We start from the raw sequence: 24236 nt of genomic DNA on the forward strand, positions 1-24236 counted from the left end.
CTTATGGGTTTTCCTTTGTAGGTGACTCTTTGTTTTTCTCTTGCAGCCTTGAGGATCCTTTCTTTATCCTTATTCCTTTCCATTCTAAGTATGACATGTCTTGGTGTCTTTAGGTCTGGGTTAATTCTGTTTGGGACCCTCTGGGCTTCTTGAATCTTTATGTCTTTGGTGTTGTCTAGACTAGAGAAATTTTCAGCTATTATGGCCTGGAGAATGCTTTCTTCCTCTCCTTCTCTTTCTTCCTCTGGTAAGCCAATAATGCGTATATTGTTTCTTTTGAAGTCATCCCATAGGACTCTGTTGTTGTTTTCAGCATCTCTTAATCTCTTTTTGAGATCTCTTACTTCTTTTTTAGTTGTCTCTAATCCATCCTCAATCTTGCTAATTCTGTCTTCAGCCTCATAGATTCTATTCTCTCTGCCCTCTACTGCTTTCTGGAGTTCATCTATTTTGTTGCCCTGCTCTGATACTGTTTTAGCTTGTTCAGCTAGTTGCCTTCTTAGCTCAGCGATTTCAGCTTTCAGCTCTCTAATAACCATGAGATAATTAGAATTTTCTTCCATATTCTCATTTGTTGTTCCTGCATTTCTGATTACAATTTTTTCAAATTCTTTACTCACTCCTGTTATTATTTCCTTAGCTAATGTTTGGATGTTGAACTCGTTGTTTTGTGCTTCACCCACTGGAGGACTTTTAGCTGGACTCTTGTCCTGGTTCGAGTCTCCAATATTTTTTCTTGTTGTTTTAACCATTTTATATATTATGTTATGAGTTCCCTTTATCAGTACTTTTCAAATTATTGATCACTATTGCCTGGATTGACTTGTGTCTAAGTAATTTAATTAAAGGGTTTACCGTGGTAGAAGTTAACAGTTTTTTCAATCCCTGAGTTGGAGCTCAGTGGTGTAAAAGCCTCTTTTTTTTCCTTCCCTGTAGGCTATGGGAGCCTGAGGGCTTTTAAACTATCAATAGGCTTCTTCGCTTAATCACTGACTCCTGACCAAGAGATAAAGCAGGGTGTGGCAGAGATAATCCAGTGGTTGTGCAAAGAGACTTTCACAGCCCCTCAGCTATGCCACAGAGGTATAGGTCTTCTCCTGAGTTTCCCGGTTAGATCTCTGTCCCCTGGTGTCCCTCCCTGTCGCTGCTCCAGATTCTGAGGGTAGTAGCAATGGAGACTCAGAGTTGCACTTGGTGAGTCTCTGGGGAGTCCTTTCCTCCCTTCAGCTGTCCCCTTGTTGGTGGAGCAGACTGGAGGTGGTGTTTCCACTGATAAACTGTTAAACTGTTAGCAGTCACTTAATCTCTCCTTAGGCCCCTCTCTCCTCTCTGTCACCAGCCACGTGTGTTTGTACTCACGGGTGATTTACTGGGTTCCTGTGGTCATTCTAGTCCTGTCTTGTTTCGGTCCGGGTGGTCTCCTTTGGTATTCCTAGTTGATCCGGGAGAGGAGAGGAGAGGAGAGGAGAGGAGAGGAGAGGAGAGGAGAGGAGAGGAGAGGAGAGGAGAGGAGAGGAGAGGAGAGGAGAGGAGAGGAGAGGAGAGGAGAGGAGAGGAGAGGAGAGGAGAGGAGAGGAGAGGAGAGAAAGAGATCTGCTGCTCGTAGCTCCGCCTCCGGAAGTTGAATCCGCTTTGCTTTTTCTTATTCTCAAGATTAACAGTAACTATTTTGGCTTATCATTCATTTTATTTTTTTATTTAAGATATATTTTGTTTCTTTAATTTTAATGAGAGAGAGAATGAGAAAGTGACTGTTCATGTTTGAGAGTCCAAGGCTTCATCCATTGTGTCTGTCTCCTCCCAGGTTACATGTTTAACAGGTTTATCTGAGAGTTCCAGAATGTGTACTTGGGACACTTGGTGCTTGCTGCTGTCTTCACCTCCCTTGCACAACCGAAAAATCAGGACCTTTAAGTGAGCCCATGTGCTTTATTTTCCTTACAGACCACCATGCGGGACCTGTCCCAGATGCTGAAGAAGATGCCCCAGTACCAGAAAGAGCTCAGCAAGGTATGGTGATCCAAAATGACTGAACTGAATTGTAAAAATAAGTAGCTGCAAACAGCCTTCTCAAAGCCCCACTTCACCAACTGAGTTGCTGAAATCCAGTTTTTTATTTGTCTTCAATTTTTATTAGGAATAAAAAAAAGGGAAGGCTGAAACAGCTCCCTCCCCTTCTTTTCTCCTTTTCATCATTTTATCTCCTTGTCCTTCCTATTTCTCACTTCATTGGGCTTGCTGAGTGTTCTTATGACTTGGCAACTGGCTTCCTCTAGAGTGTGTGACCTCAGAGAGAGAAGGAGATCACAGTGCCTTTTATGTCCTAAGTGTCACAAGTGCTTGCTTCACATTTTTAGAAGCAAGTTTCTAATTCTAGCTCACACTCAAGAAGAGGAATTAAGTTCCACTTCCTGAAGGAAGGACAAAAAAATAATTTGTAAATGTATTTTGAAGCCATCAGTCCACTCTACTCCTTGAAATTTTTCTCCTTCCTCTTGATTATTCCAGAATATGGATTGCCCCTCTCTCCTGACACAAACTATTACATCTTGTGACATTTTCTTTTTTTAATCTTTTTATTTTATTTATTTATTATTGGATAGAGTCAGAGAGAAGTCGAGGGGGGGGGAGATAGAAAGGGAAAGAGACAGAGAGAGACCTGCAGCCCTACTTCACCACTCATAAAGCTTCCCTCATGCAGCTGGGGACCAGGGGCTTGAACATAGGTCCTTGGCGCACTGTAATGTGTGCACTTAACCAGGTGTGCCACTGGCTGGCCCCCATCTTGAGATATTTGTATACCTGCTTGGATACATATTTATCTCCTTTCTGAAGCTGGAGACTTATCTGCGTCTTGCACAGTGTTTATACATAATTGGTGCTCAGTCAGTGTCGTATGACTCAGTCAGTGAGCAATCCCTCTAGCACAGACTCTGCTTGTTCCTAGTATTCGACCCACCTGCACCTTGCTGAGGACTGCATGAAGCATTACCAAGGCACCGTGGATAAACTCTGCCGAGTAGAGCAGGTAGGATATTTCCTCTTCTCCTTCTGCAAGACCCATTGGCCCAGCTGAATTTTAACATCTGACCTTGAACATCCTGCAGAATCATAGGAAATAGAGATGGGAAAGCCTGCTAGATCACATTGTCTCAACTCAGGAGCCAGTGCAGTTCCACTCCCAATGGTAGGGGCTAGACTGGTCTGGAATGCTGTGCCGTTTGGATATTGCATGTCTGACTTTCCAGAGGCTATGGAATGGCTAGAGAGAGATATATGGAACTAGAGCCCTACATTAAGAGGATGCTGAATTTTATATTCTAAATGTAGTTCCATGCCGCCATAACCAGACCTGCTTTTGAGACCTAGAAGCTGAAAGAATAGTATAGCCGCTGTTGAGAAACACCCACAGCCTCAGTGGTCCCAAGTAGGGCAGTCAGTGAGAGAGACTGGGATTTGAGTTTGGGGTCTGTCTGTGTCACTGATTTGTTTGATGTGTCTAACTCTCTTTCTCTGCTTTATTTTTTCTGGCAAAGGGCAATAGCAATGTTGTTGCATTTTTCACCAGTGTTGTGTGAAGCCAATAATCCTGGTACTACATTCTGCAAACTGTAACATTACTTAGCCAGGGTTAGCTTCTAAGGAGAGAGAGAGCATGATCCAATTCTGAAGCCTCAGTTGAAGGTACCTTTTTATAGAAAAGAAAATCTATTTTTCATTGTGAAGCAAATAATTCAAATCATCTGGTTTGATATTATGGTTCAATTAGGGTTTATAAAATCTGTTTGGATTCACTGACTCCTTTAATAAAAGTAAGATTAAAATCTTATCAACTTCATAGGTGGTCTGGGAAAACATGAGGTATCTTCTCCAAGAGAAATTGACTTCAGAATATTGGTTATACCTAGAATGGTAACAGTGCGGTCAGGACTAGTCCTTGGAAGCTTTTATTCTTTTTTTTTTTCCTAAGTACTCTTTGTTGAACTGGTTACATTTAATTTGCTTTTAGAGGATGTTAGCATCAGTACTGAACAAACTCTGTTGAGACTGAAAGCTGGGTTGAAAGGGAAAGGGCCTAGGACAGATGCCGGCTTTCCCCTATCCTAGATTGGGAAGAGACTGCCATCCAAGATCATAGTTGCTGTGAAACCTAAGATTTTGAGAGAGAAAAGGGGGTCTTTAGGAGACCTCTGTAAGAGATAAAGAAGAAATGACAGGGCAAGAAAGATAGCTCACCAGGTCGGATGTCTGCATTGCCATGCACCTGACCCAGGTTTGCGCCCCAGCATCACATGGGAGATACTGTAGAGGAAACTTCAGTGCTGTGGTGTCTCCTGCCCCATATATCTACACCCATCTATGTGGCCATTCATCTGTTTGAAAACAAAATGACCTGGAGGGTGTCAGGCAGTGGCTCAGTCAGTTAAGTGCATGAATTGCCAAGCACAAGCACCCAGGTTTGGGCCCCCATTCCTCACCTGCAGGAAGGGTGCTAATTTCTCTCTATCCTGTCAAATAAAAAAGTGGGGGAGGGGGAGGGAAAGAGCACAATGGTTATGCAAAGAGACTATTCTGCCTGAGGCTCTACAGTCCCAGGTTCAATCCCCATACCACCATAAGCTAGGGAGGGCTAAGCAGTGCTCTGGTTTAAAAAAAAAAAAAAAAAAGACCCAGAGTAGTGAAATCATACACTCATGAGGTTACAATTCCACAAAAGAAAGGGGGAGGGAAGGAGGGAGGAAGAAAGGAAGGAAGGGACAAGTCAGGCAGACACAGATGCTTTAAAATGGCACAGCTTTTCATGTGTGGGAAATAGATCCTTTTAAGCCCTGATCCCTCAACAAGACCTGTGTCTCTAGATGACCCACCATGACCGAACTTTTTCCTGAAACATTGATACAGGTACACTGATGTATCTGAAGGGGACAGTCTACCTTTAAGTAAATCTGTGCTGTTTTTGCAAAGCGCTTTCATCATTTCAGCAAAATCAGACAACAATACTAATTATAGCAAAGGTAGAGAAGGACTTTTTATTTACTTATTTATTTATTTCCTTTTGTTGTCCTTGTTTTATTGTTGTAGTTATTGTTGATGTTGTTGTTGTTGGATAGGACAGAGAAAATGGAGAGAGGAGGGAAAGACAGAGAGGGAGAGAGAAAGATAGACACCTGCAGACCTGCTTCACTGCCTGTGAAGCGACTCCCCTGCAGGTGGGGAGCCAGGGGTTTGAACCGGGATCTTTATGCCAGTCATTGCGCTTCACGCCACACATGCTTAACCCGCTGTGCTACCGTCTAACCCTCTCGAGACGGACTTTTTAAGACCTTCTCCAACCAAGACGAATCCCAGACACTGTGGAACATCAGTAGTTATCTTCTATCCAGATTGTCACCAGAAATGGGGCTGACATGGTGTGTTTTCTGCAGGACTTGGCCATGGGCACAGATGCTGAAGGGGAGAAGATCAAGGACCCCATGAGAGCCATTGTCCCCATCCTGCTGGATGCAAATGTTAGCACCTATGACAAAATTCGTATCATCCTTCTCTACATCTTTTTGAAGAATGGTAGGAGTGATGGGATACAGAGGAAGGGATCGGCCTTTGTTGGGGGGAAACTGTAGCAGCTAGGAGGAGAAAAAGAGTAGAAAAGTAGCTTAAAAGATATGGAAGGGGTGGTTTGGGCAGTGGTGCACCCAGCTGAACGCACACATTACCATGTGTAAGGACCCGAGTCCAGGCCTCCACTTCCCACCTGCAGTGGGAGGCTTCATGAATGGTGAAGCTCTAGCTCCTCTTCCTTATATATTTCTCTTTGTCTCTACTCAGTAAATATAATAAAATATTGGGGGAAAAGACATGGAGAAGAAATAGTATCCATGAGGTCTTAAGAAATTTCTGTGTTGGGGAAATATATAACATAAGTGAACTAGTCATAACTAGAGCCTGAGTACCCTCCAGTAATTCTGAGTTACTTTCTGGTATAGGATGTGTAAGAGGATAGACTCAGGAAAGCAAGAAGAGTCCACACACTGTATGACAGTGGACTAGAGCATATCTGGTAGATTATTTTAACTTGCAACATATTTGTAATCTGTGCCTCCAGATAACTGAGTTTCAGTCATATCATAGCTATCGACAGGTGTCCATTGTGCCAAAGATGGGACTTGCTTGTCCAAGCTGACTTTGATGCAGACTGAGACAAGGCATGAGTGGCCAAGAAGCAGGTGGTAGATGGAAAAACAGACCACAAGGGGCAGTTGCTGGTGGTCACAGCACAGGGCAGAGTGACTGGAGTGGAACTAGAATCCTGATCTTGTCCTCTCACTTTACAATAAAGTTGACAAAGTGAATGAATTCATTTCTAACCTAGAGGAGGAGAGGGGCCCCTGTTCCCGCAAGTGATCAGCTCCTCTTCTCACTGTGTGATGTAAAGTGTGACTAGGACTTTGCTCCCTTAGGCATCACTGAGGAAAACCTGAACAAGCTGATCCAGCATGCCCAGATACCCCCGGAGGACAGTGAGATCATCACCAACATGGCCCACCTTGGGGTGCCCATCGTCACAGATGTAAGGAACCAGCCTTGCTGTTGGAAAGAGAAAGGCTGGCCTGTGCTATCGGTTCCTTCTCTAACTCACAAAAGGCAGCCTGTGATCTACACATGGAACCTGGAAAAAATATATAAGCAGATAAAATGAGATTGAAAATACACAGATAAAAAAAAAAAAAGAAAATACACAGATGTAAAACCCAGATACACACATCAGGGTGTCAGTGTCATTAAGATGAGTTGTGTCTGTGAACCAGCCCAAAATAGGAGCCACACAGCCTCATTCTTCATTTCTCAAGGTCAGCCTGACTCTGGCTTGGCACACCTAGACTCAGCATCTTCTTCAAGGGTGAGAATATAACACATAGCATCAGGCAGTCCTGCCACCTTTGACTTTTCTGCACTGCCTGTGATTCTAGATCAGGTCAGGGCGGGGTGCCTGGGAGACCCAGCCACACAGTGCAGGACCCTGGGATCTGAGGAGGAGGCTTCAACACTCTGTAAAGTCCTACTGTGTACTTTTTTCCTGTAGAGAATCACCTCACACTTTAGCTTTTATAAAGCTGTAGTTGCAAATGTTCTTGTGAAATGTCAAGATCAAAAACTTTGTTTCAGAGCCAACAGACCACACATTTATAACGAGGCATGTTGGTGTTTTTAGACCCTTCTTCCCAAGAGCTACCCAAAGGAGAATAGAGATGATTCATTCTGTTCATCTCATGATGCTTAAAAATTCAAAGAATAAATTATACCTAAAATTGGGCTGGAAGATAGTGAAGCAGTAATACACTAGACATGCACCTGAAGCCCCAGAGGCCCCCAGTTCAGTCACCGCACCACCATCTGCCAGAGCTGACTAGTGCTGTGCGCTCGCTCTCCCGCTCACCTCCAAAAAGAAAAACAAAAAGTGACAAAAAATAAATATGCCTAAAGTAGTATTTTCTCTTGTGATATGCAACAAGCTTTTTTTTTTTTTTTTTTTTTGCCTCCAAGATCATCAGTGGGGCTCAGTGCCTGCACCACAAATCCACTGCTCCTGGATGCTATTTTTTCCCATTTTTGTTGTCCTTTTGCCCTTGTTATTGTTATGCTATTGTTGTTATTGGATAGAACAGAGAGAAATCAAGAGCAGAGGGGAAGACAGAAAGAGGGAAAGATAGATATCTGCAGACCTGCTTCACCGCTTGTGAAGTGATGCCCCCTGCAAGTGGGGAGCCGGGGGGTCGAACCAGGATCCTTATGCCAGTTCTTATGCTTCATGCCATGTACACTTAACCCACTGTGCTACCACCTGGCCCCCACAAGTTATTTTTAAGCTGTCTGAATTTATTTAGAATGATTCTTAGGTTTCTACCATTTTTTCATGACTTTAAAGAGCCAGCACTGTTCCATGTTTCTAAAAAGGAGCGTGACTGAGACTTTTCCTGGAGAGCCTCCCCCATTTACTACTCTCAGTGGATGCTGCCTCTCAGGGAAGAGTATCTTAGAATTCATATGTTTTCCTGGATAAATTCCCTGGGGTGCAGGTGACCCCCAGCCCAGTCTAACATGTATGTGTTTGTATTCAGTCCACTTTGCGTCGCAGGAGCAAACCAGAGAGGAAGGAGCGCATCAGTGAACAGACCTACCAGCTCTCCCGGTGGACTCCAATTATTAAAGACATCATGGAGGTCAGTGCTGGAGCAGCAGGAAGTTTGGGGAAGGGACAGCAGGGCCTCCAGCACTTTAGCCGGAGTCCCAAATGCTTCTAGTTTTGCCTGCTAGACAGTGCCAGCCAGGGTTTTCTCCTTGAGAATTGTATCTGAGTCTGTGGAGCTCCTCCAGCTTTCCTAGCATGCCTTGTTCTGAGGTCTTATAAAGAGCAGCTCTAAGAGGCTGCTGGAATCCATATGTGTTTGCCCTGTGTTAGAGACCTGGATGGTACCACATCCAAGGGGACCAGTCATACTTAGAACTTCAAGGTCAGGGCTAGGAAGATAGCTCTGCCTGCGAGAACACAGCTGGAATGCCTAAGATCCAGAGGTCACAGGCACTACCTTATGCCAGAGCTAAGTAGTACCCTGGTCTGTCTCTGTCTCTCTCTCTCTGCAAATAATTTTTTTAAATAAGATGAAATTTAGGATAAGATTTAAAATAAAAGAGTCAAACATGCTTTATGCTGAGGCTCCTGAGCAGATGTGGAAGGATCTGGAATACCCTCTCCTACACACACACAGCCTGCCCCTTCCCATCTATTTTTACTCCTCTCCCTAAGTCAGACACTTCAACCAGAGACCTTGCCAAGCATGCTTCTACCTTTACTCCTTGCCTGGAATGTCCTCACTTTCTGAATTTCACTTTCCTTCAAAGACCTAGTTGGGTTGACTGTCCCCATTCATTGCCCCGCTGCTACTGTGCCCCAGCCCTGCAGAGGCCTCCTCTGGGCTCCAGGAGTGGGTATCAGGGGTGCTGGGTACTTGTATGTATGTGCTCACTGTCTTTGGTCATCTTTTTACACATCAACCCTGTACTTCCAACTAGCGTGTCCCCTGGTGGTGCCTAGCACATAGTAAGTGTTCCATATGTGTGAACTTAAAAAATAGTGGGCATCACAAATCCTGTGGTGTCCCTACTCATCTTCTAGTTTAAGGGAACCTTGCCAAGAATCCTATCCCTTGAGGCCTTTAGGGGTGACATGTAGAGATAATCTAACTCCCAAACTAACAGGTGACTAAAACTAACAGGTGACTAACAGGTCCAGAGAATGTAAGAACTTTCCCAGCCTCCCTTTATCCATAACAGCCCAGATGTTCTTACTGAATTGAATGCTAACATATAATGTATTTTAAATACATTTAGTGAGTCAGCTTCTTATTTTTAAACTCACAACCCCCAATGCTGGGTGAACATAAGACACATAGAAACCAGTGACATTTCTTTACTTGGTGGAATAGATGAAGCCTAGCCGTCTGTCTCATTCTTTATTTATTCTCTGTTCCTTTTATGCCTCTCCTCCCAGATCCCCTTAAGAGACATGTGTAGGCTTTACATGGTAGCTGTTGGGAGGAGTATAGAGTTCTCGGTAGCAGGGGGGTGGATAGTTAGAATCTACCCACCAGATAATTAGATCCTTGAAGAACGGAGGATGTGAAGTTTTCTCTTACAGGAGAGGCTCTGCCTGTGCTTATTAGTTTCTACAAGACGGGTGGCAAATACTAGGAACTTACTGGGTGTGATACAACATTTATAACCTCACATTAAATGTGAAAGAAAAAGGGGGAGAAGTTGGATGAAAAAAATCAATGCAAGTTTCTTTTAAAAAATTATTTTTACCCAGGTTCAAGCTCCTGGTCCCCACCTACAGGGGACAAGCTTTGTGAGTGGTAAAGCAGGGCTGCAGATGCTACAGATGTCTTTCTGTCCCTCTTCTCTCTCTCTCTTTTTAAATTATTTATTTGGGAGTTGGGCAGTGGGTTAAGCACAAGGGCCGACTTAAGGATTCCAGTTTGAGCTCCCCGGCCCCCCACCTGAAGGGGAGTCGTTTCACAGGCGGTGAAGCAGGTCTGCAGGTGTAAATCTTTCTTTTTATTTGTTTATTTTCCCTTTTGTTACCCTTGTTGTCTTTTTTATTGTTGTTGTTATTGATGTTGTCGCTGTTATATAGGACAGAGAGAAATGGAGAGTAGACGGGAAGACAGAGAGGGGGAGAGAAAAACAGACACCTGCAGATCTACTCCACCGCCTGTGAAGCGACCCCCCTGCAGATGGGGAGCTGGGGGCTTGAACCGGGATCCTTAACGCCGGTCCTTATGCTTTGCGCCACATGTGCTTAACCCGCTGTGCTACTGCCCAACTCCCCAACTGTCTAGCTTTCTCTCCTCTTCTCTGTCTTCTCCTCCTCTCTCCATTTCTCTCTGTCCAATCTAACAACAATGACATCAATAACAACAATAATAACTACAATAACAATAAAAAACCAAGAGCAACAAAAGGGAAAATACATAAATATAAAAAAAAATTTTTAAAGAATTTATTTATTCATGAGAGTCCAGTGCTATATCCACTGTGCCATCTCCCAGACCACTGTCTCTCTTCTCTATCTCCCTGTACATTCTCAATTTCTGGCTGTCTCTATCCAATAAAGATAATAAAAAATATTTACAAACAAACAAAGTTGTAAAAATTATTTTTAATATTTTTGCTCCTGTTTATAAACAAACCTACAAACGTATGCTATTGTGCCCACTGATTACAGAGTATCTGGTCAGCAGTGGGCAGGCATCAGACTCCCTGGCAGCAGGCAGTATGCCAAAAGAGTGCTTTGTTTGTGCACACATAGCCATGATGTTTGCTGTGCTCCCTGTTCTTTAACTCAGCTCACCTCAGTTCCTCTCAGCGCTTTCCAAACACCACAAGTCTAACCTCGTTCTCTTTCCTTTCTAGGACACTATTGAAGACAAACTGGACACCAAGCACTACCCTTACATCTCTACCCGCTCCTCTGCCTCTTTCAGCACTACTGCTGTCAGGTGAGAAACTCTGAAAAGGGGTAGGGAGAAAGAAGGGCATGGCTGGGGAATGGGACTGTCTCTGGGCGGATGTTGGGAGCACTCCCACGGCTTCTCACTGCCAATGTGGGCCAAGTCCCGCTAGCCAACCCCAAGGCCCTGCACTCGCTTTCCTCTTCCTCCCACCTCTCAGCGGCAGCCACACCAGCTTCCTTGCTTTTCGTGGAACACACCAGTCTTCTGCTTCAGGACTGTTGCCTTTGCTTTTCTCCCTGCCTGATGGATCTGCTTGGCTAATTTCTTACTCCTCCAGGTCTTTAATCAAATACAGCCTTCTCCCATTGTCCTCATTCATTCTGTTCAGAATCACGATGCACCAGGGTGCACAGTGTTTCATAGTAGCAGCATTTCATAATAGCTCTACAGTAAGTATTACCCAGTTCACCATCAAAATGTAGTATACTCAATGGAATATTATTAACCAAAAGAGGAATGAGATAATGATCTATACTACAAGACAGGTAAACCTTGAAACTTTATACTAAGTGAAAGAAGCCAGATATAAGCTTTATTCCATTTGTATGCCTATAGACACAGAAGCTAGATTAGTGATTTCCAGCAGGCTCTGGGGCAGGGAGTGTGGTGGAAGACTGAAGCGTGCCCACCAGCAGGTATGGTGTTTCTTTTTCAGACGATGGAAATAGTCAAAAATTGATTGTGGAGGGAGTTGGGTGGTAGCGCAGCGGGTTAAGCACACGTGACGTGAAGCGCAAGGACTGGCGTAAAGATCAGGTCTGCAGTTGTATATCTTTCTCTCCCCCTCTCTGTCTTCCCCTCCTCTCTCCATTTCTCTCTGTCTTATCTAACAACGACGACATCAATAACAACAACAATAACTACAACAACAATAAAAAGACAGCAAGGGCAACAAAAGGGAAAATAAATAAATTAAAAAATAATAATAATATACCTTGGAGATAAAAGCAATCCATTACGTCTACCCTCCCCCCCCCCCAAGTCTCCAAAACTACATTTCTTTTTATCACCTTTGGTACTTTGCACAGATTTTTAAATTTTTTTTTTTATTAATTATTGGATAGAGACAGAGAGGAATTGAGAGGGAAAGACAGACACCTGCAGTCCTGCTTCACCACTCGTGAAGCTTTCCCCCTGCAGGTGGGGACCAGGGTGGTGAACCTGGGTCCTTGAGCACTGCAGTATGTAGGCTTAACCAGGTGTGCCACCACCCAGCACAGATTTTTAAATTTTTTATTTATTTTTTGCCTCCAGGGTTATTGCTGGGGCTAGGTGCCTGCTCTACAAATCCATTGCTCCTGTGGCCATTTTTTCAATTTTTTGGATAGCACAGAGAGAAATTGAGAGGGGAGGGAAAGATAGAGAGGGGGAGAGGAAGATAGGCACCTGCAGACCTGCTTCACCAATTGTGAAGTGACCCTCCTGTAGGTGGGGCCGGGGTCTCAAACTAGGATCCTTACCAGGTCCTTACACTTCATACTATGCGCACTTAACCCAGTGAGCCACCAGCCTGCACAGATACTTTTAAAAACCCTCCCTCCAATACTCTTCCTTGTCCTACTCATCTGGGAACCTTTCCCACTCTGTTCTGTGGCTAACAGCTCCTTGAATCAGTCCCTGTGACTCCAGTGCCTCTGACTGCACTTTACCCGCAGCTTCTTCTCTGCCTCCCTGGGGCAGGTGAGGGTCAGACCCACAGCACCATGCTGTCTTCCTGAGTTCACAGCCTCAGAGGCAGAGTGCCAGTGCTTTCTCTGACAGCTAGAGCTTTGTGTAGCTCCCGAGGACAGTCAGAACTGAGTCCATGCACTGAGGACAGTAGTTACCAGTTCTGAGAGAGTGACCTTTGGCACTGGAGCGATATGCCAGTCTGTATGTGAAGCTGTTCCACCTCTATTTTGCCCACCCCATCTTCTCTCTGTGCCCTCTTCCTTCTGCCTTCACTTTTAGTAAACCTCTACCCCTGGACCCAAGGCCTCTATGGCATCCGTGGTATTGTGCATCTCCTCTGATGATAATGGAGATCAAACATTTATAGCCAACACTGTAGATAAATACAGAATTCTAAATCATGGTACTGCCAAGGTGGTTGCTAACAGCAGAATGTCAAATGCCTGTACAGGCTAAATTAAAAATTAAAAAAAAAAAAGTGACCTAACTACTCATTAATTTAAATGATGCCTTTAAAAATCAGAAAGTGGGAGTCAGGCAGTAGCGCAGCAGGTTAAGCGCATGTGGCACAAAGCACAAGTACCGGCATAAGCATCCAGGTTCGAGCCCCCGGCTCCCCACCTGCAGGGGAGTCGCTTCACAAGCAGGTGAAGCAGGTCTGCAGGTGTCTATCTTTCTCTCCCCCTCTCTGTCTTCCCCTCCTCTCTCCATTTCTCTCTGTCCTATCCAACAACAATGGCATCAATAACAACAATAATAAAATAAATAAAATATATGAATAAATTATTTAAAAAATAATAATAATCAGAAAGTGACTTTTCTGCCATTGTAAGTCAGGAAAAAGGGCAAAATCCACTCCTCAGAGGAGACTTACTCCCATTTTTTTGACTTATGATTTCTACCCCACCGACTCCCATTTTTGGAACCCCTTTCTTGTCTCAGGACTAGGGAGGTGCCTCTGGGGAACTGTTCCACCACTGAAATGTTTGTCTTATAGGAGGTAGCTTGGTGACCCCTCTTCTGGGAAAGCCTTCCCCATAGATGCATGGGTGGCCTTTACTGCCCTTCCCCAGGGCACTGAGCTCCTCTGCCTTAGAACATGATTTGGACCTGCTTTCTTCTCCCCAAAACCCCCACCCTGCCACCCATGAGCTGCTGGTGGGCAGGGGCTGTATCTCAGCAGACTGATGTTTTGATACTAGGAGAGACCAGGTCTCATGGGGCACTAGGTGACATTTGTTTAGTGGGTCTGTGTGCAAATGTGAAGGCAAACCGTAGGCTCTTATCATCACTTCTACTGCCAACAGAGTGTCCCAGGTAAGCCTAGAAACATAGACAGTCAAGGATAGAAGGTGGGACAAATAGCTTGCCAGTTGGATCTGTGGAGCTTTACCCTGCACCTGCTGGGTGCCCACATATCTCTATGGAACAAGGTCATAGCGACTTTTCTCCCAGAAACCACCAGACCACTGCTTAATGTGCCTTGAAGTCCTGCTCAACCAACACTTGGCATCTGCTGTTTTGGACACCGATGTACAGAGCAAATATGCTAACTGCTGAGGCATGAAGTGATAGCGACTGTGCATACAGATAAGCAGGATTAACCTCTCTCTTTTCTCTCTCTCTCACAGCGCCCGCTATGGGCACTGGCATAAGAATAAGGCCCCCGGGGAGTACCGCAGTGGCCCCCGCCTCATTATTTTCATCCTGGGGGGCGTGAGCCTGAATGAGATGCGGTGTGCTTATGAGGTGACCCAGGCCAATGGAAAGTGGGAGGTACTCATAGGTGAGTTGGGGCATGTCCGCTGCAGGGAGGGGCTGCTTCATCGCACTTGGACTCCACTCCATGCTTTAGTGTCGCCTTTCATCTTCAGTTTGCAACCAGCTCTGCAAAACTCAGTCTCTAGACACGGTTTGTGGATGGCAGAAGCTAAGGGACAAAAGATTCCTCCTTCGTGCCTATACTGTGTCTCTTGACAGAAGGCAGCTCATGTGGTCGGAAGACCTGAGCACAGACTTCGGCAGCCCCAGGCTCCCACTCCTGTGTTGCCACTGCCAGCCATTCACCTGGAGCTGGTGTCCCTCCACAGTGCAGTTTCCTTACTTCTCAGAATGAGGGCAGAACACCCACCGACAGCCTTGAGCAGGCTCGAGGTGGGACTTGTCAGTGTCTGACACTGAACCTCATAGTTCTGGAAGATGCTCAGTGAATGAAGGCAAATTATCACCCCTCCCGTACCTGTTGGGAGATGAACAGGCATGGCAGATATTACCTGAAATGTATGTGCCTGACTGCTGGAGTCTGCTCAGGGTTCCCCTAGCCATGTTCTGCCACCACCTTCTAAGTCTACCATACCCTTTAGATGCTTCCTGTTGGTTTTCTAGAAGAAAGGCAGCAGAAAAATGTTCTCTTTCTTCAGGTCCTCAGGAACCTCCACAATTGGGAGGTGTGGGGGTGAGTGTCAGGGATCAAATGCAGGGCCTCACACATGTAAAGGCACATGCTCTGTCACTGAGTTCTAGCTCCAGCCCTGAAGCTTCCATAGTTTTTAGGACTGAAAAGAAAGAGAAAAACTAAGAAAAAAATTTCTCCAGATGCCTTTTGTCCCATCTTGCCCTTTACAAAATGGAGTTGCACTTACCTGGGTGCCTCTTGACATTAATTGGCAAGAGGCTACCAGCATGTGTTGCTTTCACCCTGATCTGGATAAGATGTGTCAGTTTTATAACTTAAATTGTGCCCTCCAAGCTCTCAGAGTGAGCTGGTTCTGCCGACCAATCCTGGGTCTGTCAAGATGCACCTGGCACTGTCAACTCACCACTTTCTAGATAACACCATTTAGTGGGAAGAGGACACCTCCCTCCCCCTCCTCCCTGAAACTGCCTCGGGCTGTTTGTCCCTGTATTGCTTTCTTTCCTGTTGTTATATAGCCCTCCCCCCAGTGATATTGCTTGCATATGTATTGCATGAATCTGTTGGTTAATTACCAGCTTAAACACAGCTTTCCCAGACAGAAGCTGTCAGAGCCAGGATTGGGTATAGATCTCCTTGGTCAACTATTGACTTTGACTAAGTTTCCATGTTAGGAGGTGAATAGCTGAAGGGATAGAATTGTCCCTGCAGATCCATGGAGAGGGAGGCCTGGTGCAGACAGCCAATGTCCTCTGTGTGGGTTCACCCGCTCCCTGCATGCCCGCCGTCTGTGTGTGCATTTGCGCATGTGCACACCTTGCTTTCTCATACTTCATTGGCTGCGTAAAGTGTAGGCCTAAGTTGGCATGTTCCTGTAACGTACCTTTGTTCAAGCAGTCAGCTGGCCTCTGTTCTCCCGCAGGTTCTACTCATATTCTTACTCCCACCAAATTTCTCATGGACCTGAGACACCCCGACTTCAGGGAGTCCTCTAGGGTATCTTTTGAGGATCAGGCTCCAACAATGGAGTGAGAGCCAAAGAAACAAAGTAAAAGCAGCTTATTACAGAAAAGAAACTCTTCCACACTGAAGGGTTTTCTTTGATTATTCCGTCACCCTTTTACTTTATTTTTTCCCCTTTTTAGTTTATTATTCATTTGATTTTCTTTTAACAAGAAAATGCTTGCAGTTTGTAACACCGATTGAAAATGTGTCTGATGCTGCCTTCACAAACCTGCCACGAGGGCCTCTGGGCTTTGGCTTGCCAGTTCACTCATGCCTTGGGTTTCCTGCTGCTCAGTCAAACAGCTGAAACCCACTGGGTTTTCAACCAAAACCAATAACTGCTGTGAACAGTCCTCCAGAGGGAGCTAGATGTTGAGGGATATCCAAGATGCTGGTGCCCATGCCTGCTGGACATGATGTCCTGGTTGTGACAGGATGTCAGGACATGGTCTTGTCCAAGAGGCAGAGCTCCACTAAGACACCTACAGGTGCCTAGTGATGAAAAAGGCTCGATAGACTCCACTCAGTGGGACTAGGACAGACGTTATCCCAAGGACCAGTTTCCACGGGATGATGGGGTCACAAGCTCCCAAGTAACTGATGAGTTCCCGTCATTATTAGAAAGATCTTATGTCTCATGTTCCTTGGGGAAGACTGCCCTTAATAGTCATTTGCTATTTCAGTATTGCTTTTATTTTCATTGTCCTGTGGATTCTTTCAAGAGTTAAGTTATCACATCCCCTCTCTTCCACTGAAATTTCTTGGTAAGATATGAGAGACTGATAATAGAAATCTGTGTTTAATATTATGGTATTTCAGAAGTCCTTGTCTCCTTGTTCTGTCTGTGTTGGGCCTTTACCTCAGTTACCCAGGAACCTGTTGTCTGTCTGGTAGAATATCTAGACTTCATTCCTTTCTTTCCTCTCTCTTTCCATCCTTCACATGAACTGGGAAGCTCCTAAAATGTGTTTAAGTGACAAACTCAGGAACTTCACCAATGCATTAGTCATTCCTTAGCGTCATTATACATTCAGGGTGCTTTTTGTTGTCCTTAATTACACATTCCCTGGTGCCACCATGGATATTCTGAATCAGTATGTCTGCTTCAGGTAAACCCAGAATACCTGATGTCATATAGTTTACTGACGAGGTCCCCTACAACTGACTCCTCTCCCTAGGCTGAGCCCTGGCCCAATGAGTCATGGAGCATGAGTCAACCTGTGAGCAGTAGAGAGAACTGGACTCTTGGCCCAGCTCTGCTCTGAGTTCCCAGATGCCTGTAAGAGGTCATTCCCACCGAGAAGGCCACAGTACACACAATACAGGGATACTGAGTCACAGGAACCCCCTCCCCCCCTCCGGCTTCTCTGAGCACTGTAATCAGGTAATCCAGATTGGTGACTCAAACTGTGCAGTTCTACTCATTCTCTCAAACTCATAGCTAGGTAGCATCAGAAGCATGCTGGTTTTGAGAAAGAGAATGTGCTCCATTCAGAAAGGAGGGATGGCCAGTGGTGCACCTGATTGAGTGCACACACTACCATGCAATAGGACCCACTGGTCCCCACTTGCAGGAGGGAAGCTTCACAAGCAGTGAGTTTTTTTTTTTTTAACCAGAGCACTGCTCAGCTCTAGCTTATGGTAGTGTAGGGGATCAAACCTGGGACTTTGGAACATCAGGCATGGGAATCTCTTTACATAACCATTATGCTATCTACCCTTGCCCTCTGCTTTCTTCTCTATCTTCCCCTTCCTTCTCAGCTTTTCTCTTTTTCTCTCAAACATAAGAAAAGTAAAACAAAAAATTATTTTTTAAATGTCCCTAAATCTTAGAAGGCTTTATCATTTATCTCCTTCTTTCTTTTCTTTTCTTTTTAGATTTTATTTACGTATTAATGAGGAATATAGGAGCGAGAGAGAGAGAGAGCGCCAGATGTGACCCTGCTAAATGTGCTTCCAGGGAACTCAGGACCTCATGCTTGACAGGCCAGTGCTTTCATCCACATGCCACCTCCCAGATCACTTTTTTTTAATGTTTTTAAAATTATCTTTATTTAGTTATTGGGTAGAGACAGCTAGAAATTATGAGGGAAGGGGGAGATAGAGCAGAAGAGAGAGAAACACCTGCAGCACTGCTTCACCACTTGCAAAGCTTCCCCCTGCAGGTAACACATTGTAACATCTGTGCTCAATCAGGTGTGTCACCACCCGGCCCCTTATCCCCTCTTTCCTCCTTTTGGCACAGGGATGACTCTCCCAGCATAACAGTGAGAAACAGCAAGTACCCACCAGAATTCAGATATCAGACTTGATTCTGGGCCTGACTGTGCTACCATCCCATTTGAAGGCATAGTCCACCATCTGGGGCTTTGTTCTTCCATCTTTAGCATGAGGGCTGGACTGGAGCGCTGTTTTCCAGACTTGGATGATCATCAGACTTGTCTGGGTTGTTCTTATATAGGTACCTTCCTTTGCACCTATGGCTTTTCTGAATCAGTAGGTCTGTTTCAGTCAATTACAGGAACAACTGGATGGGCCAGTCAGAACACTTCCAATTCTATCCAATTCTTTCATTTTTCTATCAAAAAAGAAAGATTTGTCCCAGTAGAGCCTGAACCTTGAAGCTTTGACAATTTGTTGGAGATCACCAACCACATTTCTTACTCTTCCAATCACGTAGAGGGAGAGGAAATCTTAACAGTGGAACCCACTTGCTGTGCGTTACATGGTCAACTACCTGCAAGTCTGAAATGGGAACACTTGCAAAATGTGAATTACAAACTCAGCCAGCTCAACTTAAAATGCTTATGGTGGTGCAATAAGCTTGGCTAGTGGTATTAAAACAATGGAGTTGTTTGGATATTAAGAATTTGCTCTTGGGTAATTTGGATTAACACCAGCTGGTCTGGGCCCTTTAAATATGGCAGGCAAGTCAGAGCCCAGCGAAGTGACTATTACTATAAGTCCTACAGGCCTCCCTGGCCTGTCTCCAATTCTCTTAGGCCCAGAAGTTTTCTTCTTTCAGTGAAAGACTTGGAAGTCAGACAGCCAGTGGTCAGATACTATGAGGAAATCCCAGATGTGGACTCCTTTTTGGTTTCCCTCATATCCTGAACTTGCATGAAGGAATGGTAGGAGTGCTTTGGGATAAGTGGCATGTCGTCAGAGGACCCCCTTTTGACTTTTCCTTTAATGAATGGCACATTCTTGTTTTCAGGAACTTAGTGGACAGCTGCCTGTGGCTGTGGTTGCCTTCAACCAGGAAGCCCCCAAGCTAATCCCCACAGATTTCTGCAGAGGCTGCCTTTCAGGGTGCAGACACACACTGTTGAGGTCTGAGACCCTGACCTGGCCATGGCTCCCTGCTTACAATCTGGCACCTTCCCAATTTGCAGGGCAGCCATTGACCTTTTAAAGGGCCAGAAGAAAGACTGAATGTACTTGGGCAGAAAGGGTGCTATAAAAATCCTCAGTAGCATACTGCAGAACTCTGTCACATTGCTGAAGGAGTCTTGGCTCTGCAGAATAATGAGTCAGCTTGTAGTACTCAGAGCCTCTGGAAAGTAGCCATGGATGGTTCCTAACCAGGTAGTTAGGACTTGAACTGCCAAGAACAGGCTATTGGAAGAAGCCCCTTCCCCTTGAGAGGGCATCACAAGATTTCTGCTGGTCTGAACTGACCAGGAAGGTTGACCTAAAAGCCTTTGGTTCAAGGCCTGCAGTTCCAGCAGTCATAGATCAGCTGAGCAAGTAGCAGTCAAAGGCATAGGGACCCTGGTATTTGGTCTTGCCTCCAACAAGCCAGTCAAAGTCATTCACCTGCCCTCAGGGTAGAAATCTGGCTTTCAGCGCTTTCTGCTCTCCTACTCCCATGAAGGCCCATTCCCCTGCCCAAATCTCCAGGGAGGCACATTTTCAAGTACGGATCTCTTTTGTTCAGTTCTCTCCCACCAGGATCTCTTTCTTTGAAGCCCACTGCTGCATGCGTGCAGGCCTCATGCTCACACACCAGTCACTTCTGTTCTGTTGAGTAAGTCCATGTCCAAACCACACAATCCATGCATCTTGTTTTACTGCACTTATTAGATCTCTATCTCTTCTTACGAAAAAGGGCTTCATTTCCTTTTATTTTTTTTATATTTTAATTTTTGCAGTAGAAGTATATCTAATTCCATTAGCTTAAATTTTTGCAAGCATTTCCAATCTCTTAACCATGTGCGGTCTCTGCAAGGTAAGACCTCAGGTACCCCAGCCCTTTCCCTTTCACACCTGAGGTCCCCCCCTCCACAGCAGCACCGATCAGCTGGCTCCCAGAGGTCCGTGGCCTCCCCCAGGGTGCTCTGCCCATCACCTGTTTCCCTGTTAGACACTATTCCACACACAGTCCCCCTGCAAGCCCCAGCCCCATTCCCAACCTTTTCTCCTGGCCAGAGTGCTTGGAATTTCTCTCCCTGGCTTCACCTTGAGTTTAAAAGAGAATCAGAGATGCAGTTGCCTTGTCCATGGCAGATGGCGCTGAGCCCTGATGGAGAGGCAAGCTTATTCCTTGGTGTCACCTGGGACCCTGCCTGAGTCAGAGGATGTGTCTGTTTATCCACAGCCCCTAAATGTCTCCCAGGCACACTGTGCCGTGGTCCCAAACCCCAATCCTCAATCCCTTCCGTGCTTCCACTAGACCAAGAACCGGGGCGGGGGGGGGGCGGGAGGACAGATCTGGGAAAGGAGCAAGTTTGAAACTAGAGCCAACAAGCTCACTGTCTTTTCTGCCTTCCCCCCAGGATCCACGCACATTCTCACCCCACAGAAACTGCTGGACACGCTGAAGAAATTGAATAAAACAGATGAAGAGATAAGCAGTTAAAAAAATAATAATCCATCTCTCCACAACCTGAATCTTTTCCCCACAGTGCTCCATGGCCTTGTTACTTTGCTGACCCATTACCCCCCTCCTTCAGCTCTGCACGCTCTGGCCGGCACTGTTGCCGCTGCGTTCTCGTGTTTATGATGCCCTCTTCTCGTTTGAAACAAAAGAAAATAATGCATTGTGTTTTGCTTTGTTTTGTTTTGATTTGTTTTTTTTTAAAAAAAAAAAAACAAAAACTTCTATATGTATCCTAAGAGGAGAAGCTCACATGTAAGTGACATGCTGCTGGAGAAGTTGGGAACTATTTAGAATGAATGGACATCTTCTCCCTGTTAGTTAAGACCCTGTGACCTTGTACATAACCCAGTGCGATATGTGCTAATTGCTTGAATATGGGAAGGTAGCTGTTTGGGTGTGTTTAATAATCTGTTTGGGGTCGTTTTGATTCTTGTTGGGAATCAGAGATGTGTATTCTTGGAGTATTTCAGACTGAGGATTCTATGTTAGCATCAACACCTGACACCTTCCTCCCTGCCCCCCAAAAACCCACCCCCTTCATACACACACACACACACACACACACACACACACACCAGTCCCCACGTCTTATCCAGATAAGCTAGAAAGTGACAATCAGGTGACATCTCCTGAGACTTGAACTGGAACCCACCTCTTGGCTTTCTGCAGTAATTTGGGCCTCTGGTGACAAGGATGGGGGTGGGGGCTGGCATCCTCTCCTTCCACAGCCTGTCTCCTGCCAGCCCCATATCCACCTTCTGTGGCCGAGGGAGGTTCTGTAGTCACCAAGTCCAGATAAGTGAAGAGTAGACTCCTTCCACACTAAACTGTCATCTCTTTTGGAGAAGCAGCTAGATGACTGACCTGGCCCCCAATAGGGCTCCTTTTTCTTTGTGGGACCAGCCTGCATAGAGCTCAGTAGGCAGGAGTGGACTAGGACAGAAGGGATTCTGGAGGCTTCTGGTCAGAAGGCTCTTTCCTTAGAGAGGCTTCAGGCCCCTCTGACTTCAAAACAGTGGGAGAACAGCATTAGGGGCTCCCACAGAACCATACCCCTTCAGAGCATCCTCAGTTTAAGATACTTCATGATATTTAATTTTGTGTTGTGTGGGGTCATGTGTCATCATGCTTGTTAAGAGAAAACTATCATTTTAATCTCTGTATAAAAACTTAGCTGTATAAAACTTAGCTCCAAAGCAAAACTTACAGAAGCTATTGCAGGAAGGGTGCCTCATCATCCTCAAGACTCAGCAGTTCTCTGTTCTCCAGAGTTGAGCGGTCCTTTGCACCGCTGCTGTTGTGAAATATAAAGACAGTGGAAGTCACAAAAATGTCCCTGCCCAGTCCCCTGCCGCCTTTGAGCCCCCGCAGACTTGTGAATATTCCTGTCCTGTGATGTCTTGCAAATGTGGTGTATGCTAGTTCAGTTTGCCCTGCTTTCCTTTCAGAATCCTTCAGACGCATTGTGGTTTCTCTCCTCACAGCTCTGACTCTTCCCTCTGCACTCAGATTAGTTTCAGGTCTCTTCTCTGTCTCCCTTCCTCCCCTTAAGATATCTTATTTCCTTAGGACAGAAATGTAGGTACTTGCGTTAATTTGCTTCTTGCTGTTATTGCTTGTTTTGTCCCTTCCCCTTGACCAAACTATGCTCATGCTTCAGGACCTTCCTTGTCAGATACGTTGGTTTTCCTTTCTGTTATTTATATAAAAATAATTTATGAAAAGGATATTTAAAAAAAAAAAAGCTAGTCTGTCTTGAAACTTGTTTACCTTGAAATTATGAGAATCTCAGTGTTTGAAAGTATTGAAGCACAAACATGTATCATCTCTGTACCGTTCTGTACTAAAGCACTTGAGTCTAATAAATAAATAAATCAGTGCCCACTCCATGTCCAGGGTGACTCCTGGGCTGGTTTTACTTTGGGAAGTGGAAAGAGAAAGTCATGTGCAATGACTGAGGCTTGGCGTCTTGTACACCCAGGTCATTGTTGTTTGCACTGAAATTGATGTCTGTCTCACTTCAGATCATAATCCATGAAGCTCTCTGGGGCCCACAGCAGGGTGCTGTGGATGGACACAGTACTTCTGCCATACTGTTTCTTCTTATCTAGAATTACTCTCGAAAATTGCAGGGCTGTGGCCTGGGAGGTGGCCCAGTGGTAAAGCTGTGAGTTTGCAAGCATGAGGTCCAGAGTTTGATCCTTGGATCATGCTTTGGTCTCTCTTTTCTCTTCTTATCTCTCCTCTTCTCTTCTCTTTTCTTCTCTTTTCTCTCTCTCTCTCTCGCTTATGAAGTAAACCTTTAAAAAGGTTTACTTTAAAAGTAAAAGTAAACCTTTAAGTCTGAAAGTTAAATATTCAGAAAGAGAGACTATACATAGGCCTGTCTTTGCAGATGCTCCCTGTGGTAATTGTGCATTGAGGGCGTGTGATAAGATCACTTTATCAGAATCACTGCTTTCTTTCTCCTTTTCTGTTGCCATACCATCCAGCCTACATGGTAATGAACTTTTATTTATTTATTTTTAACTAGAGCACTGCTCAGCTCTGGTGGTGTGGGGGGGATTGAACCTTGGACTTCGGAAGCTCAGGTCTAAGAGTCTCTTTGCATAACCATTATGCTATCTACCCCACCGGTAATGAACTTTCCAAGTCAGAAGCTGATGCAGGTCCTGCAGGTCTTGAAGCCTACAGGTGATCTGGGGAAACTGCATTGAGTTTGGTGCCTCTTGGGATATACCCTTAAGTTAAGGTTGGGATTGGCCTGGAAGCCTGCTAGGGTGCTGCACACAGAGGGCTGGGGTTCTTTGTATCAGTCTCTGTTTTGACTTTTTTATTTATTTTTATTCACTTTTGTTGCTCTTGTTTTATTTTTATTGTTGAAGTTCTTATTGTTGTTGTTACTGATGTCGTTGTTGGATAGAATAGAGAGAAATGGAGAGAGGAGGGAAAGACAGAAAGGGGAAGAGAAAGATAGACACCTGCAGACCTGCTTCACTGCCTGTGAAGCGACTCCCCTGCAGGTGGGGAGCCAGGGGCTTGAACGGGGATCCTTCTGCTGGTCCTTGCGGTTTGCGCCACTTGCGCCTTAACCCACTGAGCCACCGCCCGACTCCCTGCTTTGACTTTATCCCCACTCACTATCTCATTCAAATCCTGCTCTCCACCACCGCAGTATCACTGTCTATCAACC

General features: G+C 45.2%; 1 protein-coding gene across 2 annotated transcripts in view; it reads left to right on the forward strand.

Annotated features, from left to right (window-relative positions):
* STXBP1 (syntaxin binding protein 1) overlaps window positions 1–22927 on the forward strand; it is a 102324-nt gene extending 79397 nt beyond the window's left edge. The window contains exons 12-20 of one of the 2 annotated variants that reach the window (XM_007528848.3): window positions 1945–2010; window positions 2948–3028; window positions 5427–5565; window positions 6459–6568; window positions 8118–8219; window positions 10972–11057; window positions 14375–14529; window positions 16079–16204; window positions 20940–21030. In XM_007528848.3, coding sequence (XP_007528910.2) covers window positions 1945–2010; window positions 2948–3028; window positions 5427–5565; window positions 6459–6568; window positions 8118–8219; window positions 10972–11057; window positions 14375–14529; window positions 16079–16188 — 849 coding nt within the window. In that variant the 3' untranslated portion in view covers window positions 16189–16204; window positions 20940–21030. Of the gene's footprint in view, window positions 1–1944; window positions 2011–2947; window positions 3029–5426; window positions 5566–6458; window positions 6569–8117; window positions 8220–10971; window positions 11058–14374; window positions 14530–16078; window positions 16205–20939 lie in introns of both variants that reach the window. The other variant, XM_016190694.2, reaches the window with a different exon arrangement.
* Window positions 22928–24236: the final 1309 nt, after the last annotated feature.

Source organism: Erinaceus europaeus, chromosome 10 (assembly GCF_950295315.1).
Source record: "Erinaceus europaeus chromosome 10, mEriEur2.1, whole genome shotgun sequence".
NCBI lineage: Eukaryota > Metazoa > Chordata > Mammalia > Eulipotyphla > Erinaceidae > Erinaceus > Erinaceus europaeus.